The sequence below is a fragment of the Sinocyclocheilus anshuiensis genome, unplaced genomic scaffold (genome assembly GCF_001515605.1).
Source record: "Sinocyclocheilus anshuiensis isolate Anshui unplaced genomic scaffold, SAMN03320099.WGS_v1.1 scaffold1599, whole genome shotgun sequence".
NCBI classification, from domain to species: Eukaryota; Metazoa; Chordata; class Actinopteri; order Cypriniformes; family Cyprinidae; genus Sinocyclocheilus; species Sinocyclocheilus anshuiensis.
The window spans coordinates 538,653-548,632 of record NW_015549671.1 but is presented as its reverse complement, the minus strand read 5'-3'; the positions used below and the strand labels follow the sequence as shown (position 1 = coordinate 548,632).

The 9,980-nt window shown below is 40.4% G+C and overlaps 1 protein-coding gene across 1 annotated transcript in view; it reads right to left on the bottom strand.

The window, feature by feature from the left end:
- Positions 1 to 9,980, bottom strand: part of LOC107660324 (activated CDC42 kinase 1-like) — a 50,280-nt gene that overhangs the window by 2,564 nt on the left and 37,736 nt on the right. The window contains exons 12-14 of the mRNA XM_016449614.1: positions 8,091 to 9,490; positions 5,381 to 5,476; positions 5,053 to 5,180 (exon numbers count right to left, since the gene is read on the bottom strand). Of these exons, the coding sequence (XP_016305100.1) occupies positions 5,053 to 5,180; positions 5,381 to 5,476; positions 8,091 to 9,490 (1,624 nt within the window). The remainder of the gene's footprint in view (positions 1 to 5,052; positions 5,181 to 5,380; positions 5,477 to 8,090; positions 9,491 to 9,980) is intronic.

Sequence of the window (9,980 nt, the reverse complement as noted above, 5' to 3'; positions counted from 1 at the left end):
AATAATGTTATGAGATTAATGTTTTAAATGCATTTATGAGTATACAAATAAGAAATGTTGAGATGAAAAATGCATACTTTTCAAAATACTTCTCAACTAAACTACCAGTAAGTCACTTGACGAGTGAGTCATTGAGTCATTCATTCAACTGATTGAGTGTGTTATCACGCTGGTATCTTAAGGACTTTCGTGGACAGCTGACTCCTAAAGTTTTTGATATTCTTCATATTCTGTGTGGTGGTCAGATAGAAATTAATCTTTTCTAATAAGTTTAAATAGATTTTTATCTTTTATGGGCATTTTACCTTTATAAAGCCATTTTTCTATAAGTGTGCATCATCTTTTGAGTCAAATTCTTACATTTAATCAGTGAATTTAATCACTTGTCATGGTGTTACTTATGTTATGAATAAACTAAACATTTATAATTTTTACCTCAGTGTTTCTTCTGAGTTTGTGTGTGCTGTCACGCTCATTTGTTCTGAAGTCTCGAGACAAACAGAGTGAGCTTCAGCGCGAGCTTGTATTCTGTATTCTGCTAACTTACTGCAATTCTCTCTGATGACGCAGTAACTTACCGCGGAAAGAAAACATCTTCGGTCTGTCCAATGATTGTAAAGTCATTAGGTCCATCAGACTGAAGATATTTTAGCGGTAATGAGACCAAAAATATTTAAGACCCATCGAATCCGAATTTAAGACATTTTAAGACTTTTTAAGGCCTTATATTAGGAAAACGTTATTTAAGACATTGTAAGACTTTTTAAGGACCCGCGGACACCCTGGGCCCATCCAATTTTTTTGCTAATACATGACTTAGATCTGTTTTTTCTTTTTCATAACAGTGTACACAGCACAAACCAAGTGGAATATGATTTTTCAATATACTGGAATTCATGTGACATACGTCACTTTAGATCTTTTTTTAGATTCCATCACAATTCTGCACTGATGGAAGTATGGTGTCAATTTGATGTCAAATGTATTGCGATTACAGAATTAAAGATATAACATGAATCATAAAACTGAAGACGCATGAAGAAAATATTAACCAAAAAAAAAAGAAACACAAAAGCAAAATTATCAGAATTACAAGCGAAACGACGTTTTATTTTTCTCCAGTAATCTGCTTTTGATCTCAGTTCTTTGCTTGTAGTTCCAAATGTTGCGCTTTGAGTTTCATGCAGAATAGGGTGGGTTTAACGTCTCTATTGGTCCCCTATTTCTAGACTGACGGTTCTTCCTAGCCAATAAATCAGTGTGGGGGAGTGATGTCAGTACTAGGCGACTTTGACTTCCTATTATGTACATTTGTCCACATAGATTAATTTGAGTTGAAACTTTCACCTTTTCTGATTTGTATAACTGGCATCCGTGAAGCTGAAGAGCCTCAAATGGCATGTACAAGCTCAAAAATATAGTTTGCCTTTATCACCTAAATTCATCTACAAACATTCAGTCGTATTTCAGTGCTAACGTATGTTAGTGTAACACAAACATTTTTTCTAAAGCAATCTATGATATCTTTCCACTGAATACAAATATAATAATATATAACAGACTGTCGTTTAATATATAACAGACTGTCATTTCTGTCCCCAGGCAACTTTTTTAGTCCTATGTTTGAGATTGTACTGAAAATGTAAGACAATTACTTTCATAGGAGATCATTTAATCTATTGCTGCTTTCACTTTTGGTGCGAGTAGGATCCAACATTATAAAATAATCATAATAATAATAATATACTTATCATGAAATTGTCATAGGTTATATGTTGTTCTAGTTCTAGTAAAATCTAGGATTCCCAAATATGCCACAATGATGAAAGTCAACCACAAGAATTAATTTATGGCTCTTTGCTTAATCTGCTAATAAGAAATTATTCTAATTAATTTTAAAGGGGTCATATGATGCGATTTAAATTTTTCCTTTCTCTTTTGAGTGTCAAAGAAAGAAGGCGTAACTTTTATTCTCGCTGTAGTATTGTTGTTGCTGCCACTGCCATGTCGTGGAGACACTGTGTGTTTCGTTGTGAAAGCGAAACTTTTTTGTTTGGCCTTCCAAAAGAGAATGCTATCCGCTTTGTCATGCCTAGAGCTGATACGTGCTGGTCCCTGAGGAAATACATCAATTTCGTGCTGTGAATCGCCGGATCGGCTTTCACCGTGGACAAAGCGGAGGACTGTTTCCTGTGAGAGTAGCCTACAATGCTGGTGTCTGTTTCTATAAAGTGGGGCAGTTCCAACTTTGCAAAAACAGTCTGGCGCTTCTGACTCACAGCTAAGGGGCGTAACATTTCCGTCACACGCTTGAGGTATTCGGCCAATCACAACGCACTGGATAGCTGGATAATCAGAGCACACCTCGCTTTTCAGAACGATGAGCTTTGTAAAAATCGACGTGTTTCAGAAAGGCGGGGCATAGAGGAGCAACAATAATGTACATTATGTGGAAAATAATGTGTTTTTTTAACCTTAAACCGCATAAACACATTGCATTACACCAAATACACAACATAATGTTCTTTTTAGCAATGTCATATGACCCCTTTAATAATCATCTCATTACGTCATGCTATGTTTTCCACTAATATTATAAGTTATTCAGGAACAGTCTTATATTAGGTCTGAGAACATATAAAATGACATTTTATAGATATGTTTATGTTGATTACCTATAATTACACGGCGATCCAAAGTCTGCCAGCTGTCCACATTCATCTATTCAGTTCATGTGATCACTAGGAAGCCAAAGTCATGTAGTAATGATGTCACTCCCCACACCAATTTACTGGCTATGAAGAACTGTCAATTAGGAATGTGCAATTCATCAAAATCATGATAAAATCATGATGTGAGCATGCACAATTTTAGACCACCGAAAGCACGATTTCACCACCACCAATGTCCACTGATGCAGTGAGTGACTGGAGCAGAGCGAGCATTTGCAATTCTTTCCTATGGTAGTTCAGGCTTCATGCCTGCACGGCGAAAGAGTTGAGAGTGGCCAAAAGGTCGGAGATGCTCGACTTGTAAACATCAAGCAAAAAACACCACACAGCAGCCAATCTTTGTGAGAAGCAGGTAGTGACATCTGTCACCAGGGTTTAAAATATGCTGATTGTAGTCACATCTGTGCTGAATTAAGTACTTAAATCATTGTTTACACATTGGATGCATTAAAGTTGTTGTATGTTTAAAATTGCAGTTTGGATGTGTATTTCATTGTGAATTGGCTGGCTTTGTTTAAATGTTTATTAAAATGACACTATTTTTACTGTGGGCATTCAGAAAAAAAGTTTGCATCTTTCCAACTGCATTTTCATGTATGTACACTGCAAAAAATGGATTTTCTTACTTAGTATTTTTGTCGTTTCTAGTCAAAATATCTAAAAAAAAAATCTTAAATCAAGATGAATGAATGATGCATTTATATAGTGCTTTATTGTGTATTGTTGTACACCCAAAGCAATTTACAATCATGTGGGGGGGGAGGTCTCTCCTCAACCACCACCAGTGTGCAGCATCCACTTGGATGATGCGACGGCAGCCACAGGACAACGGCGCCAGTGCGCTCACCACACACCAGCTACAGGTGGAGAGGAGAGAAAGTCATAGAGCCAATCAAGTGGTTGGGGATTATTAGGAGGCCATGATTGACAAGGGCCAGGGGGGCAATTTTGGCCAGGACACCTACTCTTTACAAGAAGTGCCATGGGATTTTTAATGACCACAGAGAGTCAGGACCTCGGTTTAACGTCTCATCTGAAAGACAGTAATTTTTGACAGTATAGTGTCCCCATCACTATACTGGGGCATTAGGACCCATGCAGACCACAGGGTGAGCACCCCCTGCTGGCCTCACTAACACCTCTTCCAACAGCAACCTAGTTTTCCCAGGAGGTCTCCCATCCAGGTACTGACCAGGCTCAACCCTGCTTAGCTTCAGTGGGCAACCAGTCTTGGGCTGCAGGGTGATAGATAATAGATACTAGATAAGTAGATATTAGATACTAGATAAGCAAAATAACTTAAGATATTTAGTCTTGCTTCCAGGGGGAAAAACTAAATTAAGTGCATTTTTCTTAAAACAACTAAAATTATCTGCCAGTGGGGTAAGTAAAATATTCTTAAAACAAGAGTATTTTATTTCTTGTCCCCCCCATCTAGTAAAAGATATTTAGATATTCTAGAAACAAGACAAAAACACTAAGTAAGATAAGCCATTTTTTGCCATGTATGATGATTATATTGTCCCTGCGAGCTGAAAAAACCCCAAATTAAATACATTCTCTACAGACACACACTAAAGCAGAAGCATTGTAGCGTTTTGAGTGGCAGTGAGTGGAGTTCTGCCTCTGCCTCTGTTCTCTGCAATCAGAAAAAAAAGAGAACAAGAACTGGCCTTACGACAGAAAAAAAGTACAGAAACCTTCCTGTCACTGTTCTAGTTTCTGTTATTTGAGAGACTTCGGTCTAGGTTTTTTTTTATTTTTTTTTTTATGTTTACTCATATTTGTATTGTTTTGTCTGTTTTGATAAAGCTCTAATTGGTTTCCTTTTGAAATGTTTCAAAATCTAATTCATAAACACAGAAATACATTTATGAATGTAAATTGTATAAGGAAATGTTGTCTTAAAATCAGGAACTGAAATTTAAATATTTATCAAAAAATCATTAAAGTATTTTTTGTCCAAATCGCACAGCACTACTATCAAGCTAGCAATAGGGGACCAAAGTAGATGTTAAACTCACTCTGTTCTGCAAGAAACTAGAATTGTAACATTTGGGATCAAAAGCGAAGAATAGAGAAATGAGAGCAAAGAAAAACAGCTTGAGTAGGGAGAAAATCAAAGTGCAAACAACATTGTAGGCTCACAATTCTAATAATTTTGCATTTATTTATTTTTACTTTTACAAAAAAAAAAATACTTCTCTTCAGTTTTATGATTCACAGCTTAAATGAAAGCATAAACGCTGTTTTTAGTTTCCTCCATGTTTTCAGAATTGAACACAAGGCCTGCAGTGTAAACAGCCAAAGACCGTCCTACCTCAGCTTCACTGGGCCATAAGAGTCCAACAGTTGTGTGCTGGCTAACTCCAGATTCCAGTCACACAATTCTAGAATCTTATGACACTCCACCCTTGTCTTCAGGCCCAGACAGAAGAGCTGCTCCACCTGGGCACCAAGAGATGTGAAAAAATGGATAAAAGTAACTTAACTCATTAGGTCCTCCATGAACATTATGGATATACTTCCAGTTCCAAAGGCAGAGGAGGAAGGAGATTTCCTTCCTGTGTCTGATTACTTATAGATTTAATTACAATTAGATTACCACTAACCAGCCAGTGAATCATGATAGCTGTGGTGACTGTTACCTTCAAGTAGTGTATAGCCTTCTGTACATTCCAGCTGTGATTCTGTAAAGCCGTCTGACATTCTTCAATTGTTACTCCATGGACAGCCTCCTGCACCTAAACAGGGCAAATTCAATAACTATAAATCCATAGACGGTCCGTAGAGGAGTGGCTTTGGAATAATCACAGATAGTAAAGTGAGCCTAATTCTACATAGTATAGTTCAGGGCTGTCCAAACTCGATCCTGGAGGGCCGGTGTCCTGCAGAGTTTAGCTCCAACCCTAATTAAACACACCTGAACCAGCTAATCAAGCTCTTACTAGGCATAGAAACTTCCAGTCAGGTGTGTTGATGCAAGTTGGAGCTAAACTCTGCAGGACACCGGCCCTCCAGGACCGAGTTTGGACAGCCCTGGTATAGTTGTTTAAAAGACAGCTCCTTTTCAAACCCTAGTGAGCTGCATTTCTGCACTACAGCCTACACTGGCACTCACTGAGGCCATTATGGAACTGAATCAGTGACTGATGTGGAACACCATTAAACTCTGACTCCCTTGCACAGGAGACTCTAGATAACTGACCAGAAAAAAAAGTGTGACATTAGCATGCATGGCTAAGCTAATGATGCAAAACAATGCATAGCTTCCTGAGAAAATAATAGACTATATGCTATATATGCAGATCTGAACTCGATTCGGTCATATTAAAAGCTAAATATACTGTCTTTACTTTCCGCTCCACTCTACCGGTGGTCAAATTGATTCCTGTTGTTATTTTGTCTGTCCCAATGAGACAATGGTGGGTGGAGTTAGTGTAAATAGCCTTTGCCAACAAGGCGGGCTATACTGGAGGAATCATGGACGGAAGAGTGCCAAGTGGCATTCGAAAATGTTAAGGCTCTGATGTGTAATAGTCCAATTCTGGCAGCCCCACAATTTGAGGGTGCTTTCAAATTGGAGGTCGACGCGAGTGCAGTTGGCGCTGGAGCAGTCCTGCTTCAGGAGGGCATAGATGGTGTGGACCATCCAGTGTGTTTCTTTTCTCGCAAGTTTAACAAACATCAAGCAAATTACTCCACGATTGAAAAGGAAACCTTAGCGTTGTTGTTAGCGTTACATTTCTTTGAAGTCTATTTGGGTTCTTCTAATTTACCTACAATCGTGTACACCGATCATAACCCCCTTGTGTTCTTGTCTCGTATGTATAATGCGAATCAACGACTTATGCGTTGGGCTTTGTTTGTGCAGAGCTACAACATGGAAATTCATCACAAGAAGGGTTCTGAGAACGTCCTTGCTGACGCTCTTTCTAGAGTTTAAATATTGTGGGTGAGTTATTGGTTTGTTTGTTTTTTTTTACAAACGATATGTTTGTTCTTAAATGTGGGGGTGTTATGTCCCTAAGTGACGCTGACTTGTCGTTTGAGTATTTTCTTGTTTTTGTGTTCTTTTGCTTGAGTTTTTTCCCCTGTCGCGTTCTCTCTCTATCCCTTTTACTTTCACTTTTGCAGGTGACATGCGGATTGGTCGGCTCACTTGTCAATCATTCGGGACGAGCTGATTGGGTCTGATGACGGGAGGGGGTTGTTCCTCCATCGCGCTCGCTGATTGACGTCCACCTGTGCTATATAAGGGAAATGCCAGTGTACGCGAAAGCCGGCTTTGTGAACTTGGGCTGTGATATTCTCTTTTTGTGTTTTACACTAGGTTAGGGATTTGTGCCATTTTCTGTATTTTTTGTTTGGTTAGTGAAGTTGAGTTACGACGTCTCGGACGTTGAAGACGTTTTCCTTTTCACATTTTTCTTTATTTTAGCTTAGGCCTAGACCAAAATGGGTTAGCTAGATTCCTTTTGATTTTGTTACTTTTTTCTTTTGGCACAATCCAGGTTCCCTTTAACCTCCCCAGTTCTCCAATATTGTAAAGCTGCCGGTGTGTCTAGGATTCTTTTGTAAATAATTTCCTTTATTTTTATATACATACTTATTCTCTTTTTTGTCTTGTGTAAACAACTGACACGGTCTTCAATAATAAAGCAATTTCGCTTTATTTAGTCTCTAGTCTTAGTAATTTTCCTTCACACACCGAGTGTGAAGCTGGTATTGGTCTGAACTGGTCCAATGTTTCCCCTTCTTAGTCCCTAGACGCCTAACAACTAAAGGAGGGTCGTAACAATGTAAACACTGTGCAGTCTGCAGTGCAAAACGACAGTGTATTTAGCTTTTAACGTGACTGAATCAAGTTCAAATCTGTATATGTCTGCAAATGCAATAACATTATTTTCACTGAGTGCATATAGCCTCTTCCTAAATATAATTGCCATTTTTTTCTACCATTTTTTTATTGGATGCATTTTCTCATGGAGCTCACTGCTCTACATTCTGGGATCATCTTTACCCAAATTGCTCATTTAGGTTTTGGCCTAATCAAGCAAGTAAGCCTTCATGATGGACAGTTTTTGCCTTAATGGAGTTATCCATGCAGAAAATGTAGGTTTTAGAAAAATATGATCAGAACTATGATCTGTCTGCTTGCCACAATATAAATAAATGATAATTACTCTGGTCAAAAACAAAGCTCCTACAATTAAGACACCACACAGCCAGCCCAAACCACTCAAGAATCATTCTGCCATAGAAAGAACACGACAGCTTATATTGGATGCATACAAAAGTTTCAAGAAAACAAAAAATAACATGAATCTGTTTAATATAAATCTTCCAATCTCTCACCAGTTTGACTTTGTCATTGTTGCTGGTGCTGTCAGACCTGTTAAATGAGCCATCAGAGCTTACTCGGCACAGGCTGAGAGAGTTCTTCAGCCCCCCTCTATATCCAGAGCCCGTCAGACTGCTGGTGTTATTGGAGGAGAAATTGGACTTGAGCTCCCCTTGTTGATGAATCACGGGCTTGACAGTGGCTGTGTTTACCTGCTTCTTTTCCTCACCACTCTCTGCCTCTTTGAAGAACTTATTGTAGCGGTCCAGATACGGAGGCCTCTCAGGCAGGAGGTAGTAGTGCGTGTTGCTGACCTTCTTGCCATCACGTACGATAGGCAGAATGCAGGGCCCTTTGGCTGGCTCCTTATCTTTGCCCTGTGCCTGGATGACCTTGGGAGCAGCATATTTGGGATCGGAGGCGAAGCTCTGAGTGGTTTGCATTAGTTTAGCAGGTGAGGTGGAGAGGTAGGATGGGCCATAGTTGGAGGAAGCTGAGCAGAGGCTGCTGCGAGTCTGAGGGGAGCCCACATGTGGACTTGGCGTGCGAGAGCCCGACTGAGAGAGAGGATCTCTTGGGGGAATCTGGGGAGGACACTCCTTATGATCCTCATTTCCAGAGATTGGAGACCGCTCACCAGACCAGCGAGCATAATCGGCACCTGCACGTTTAACTGGACGGGGTGGTATGGGGATACGTGGTGGTATCTGGGGTTTGTCCTCAGAAAAAGTAAGGACTATCTGGCGGTGTGGCTCCAGACCAGGGCTGGTAGAGGTCACAGGTACATTGAGGTGCCTCATACACTCCTGCTGCAGCTCTTGGAAGATCTCAGCAGACTGCGAGAAGGTGCTGGCATAGCTCTGCCAGCAGGGCAAAAATAAATTGTCTTCTACATGAGATTTACACTCTCCAGTGGGAGTGCAGGACGTACGTGGAGAGCATGGTTCATCAGCTCCACATTCTGCACTGTTGATGGAGCTTACTTCAAAGTCATCCTCATCTTGTGCTACATCGTCATAGGCTGGGGGTGGAGGGAGGGGCCGGGCATCCCAGTCCACCACTGGGGTAGGGTGAAGGGGGCAGGGTAGAGAGCGTGAGGGGCTCTGAGGAGGAGTTCTGTCTAAAATGTTCTCTGCTTCAAGTGCCAGTTTAGCCAGGGTTGGGATCTGAAGCTCCACCACAGGAGAGGGTGAAGGTGTGGCCGATGGAAACTCTTCTCCAAAGTCTATGAGAGAGAATTCTGTGGGAGTGCTGCCCCCTGGAGTCTGCACACTGTATGTGGAACGATCACCTAATTTGGTAGCACAGACCCAGGCAGCTGGTTTGAGCTTAAGTCCCTTCTTCTTCAAAGAGAGCCGCCGAAGGCCTGATGAAGTTTGGTCCTCGTCCTCAGCAACAGCATCGTAGGAGGGTTCTAGTCACATGACAAAAACAAATGTAAAAAATGTTGTTGAGCTTGAAATGTAATTTAATGTCAGGAACTGTAAAACAGAAGAAATATTTTTCAGGGTTAAAATATGAGCACATATTAGAACAGTCATGAAGGTACAGTATATCTAACATTCCTCCAGAGAAACTAATGTACACTAACATGTCTCATACCGTGTCTTCACGAATACTTGGATGGGAGCCAGCACTAAGCGATTCTACCAAAGGTTATGCAGATTAACATGGTCTCATTGTGCCAGGTAAGCAACTGCCACTGACATGAACGGAAATGCTAACAGACAGAAATCTCTGGTTTCTACATACAAAAATGGTGGTTCAGTCTTCAACTACAAGGGTTTGTGACAATATTGCCGGTATCTACAAATTATTGTTCCCCTTCAGGAACTCAAGCTGCGTCGAGATTCGCTTTGGGAACGCCCCTGCGTGACCGCGTTCTGAAGCACGTGTAAAATCAG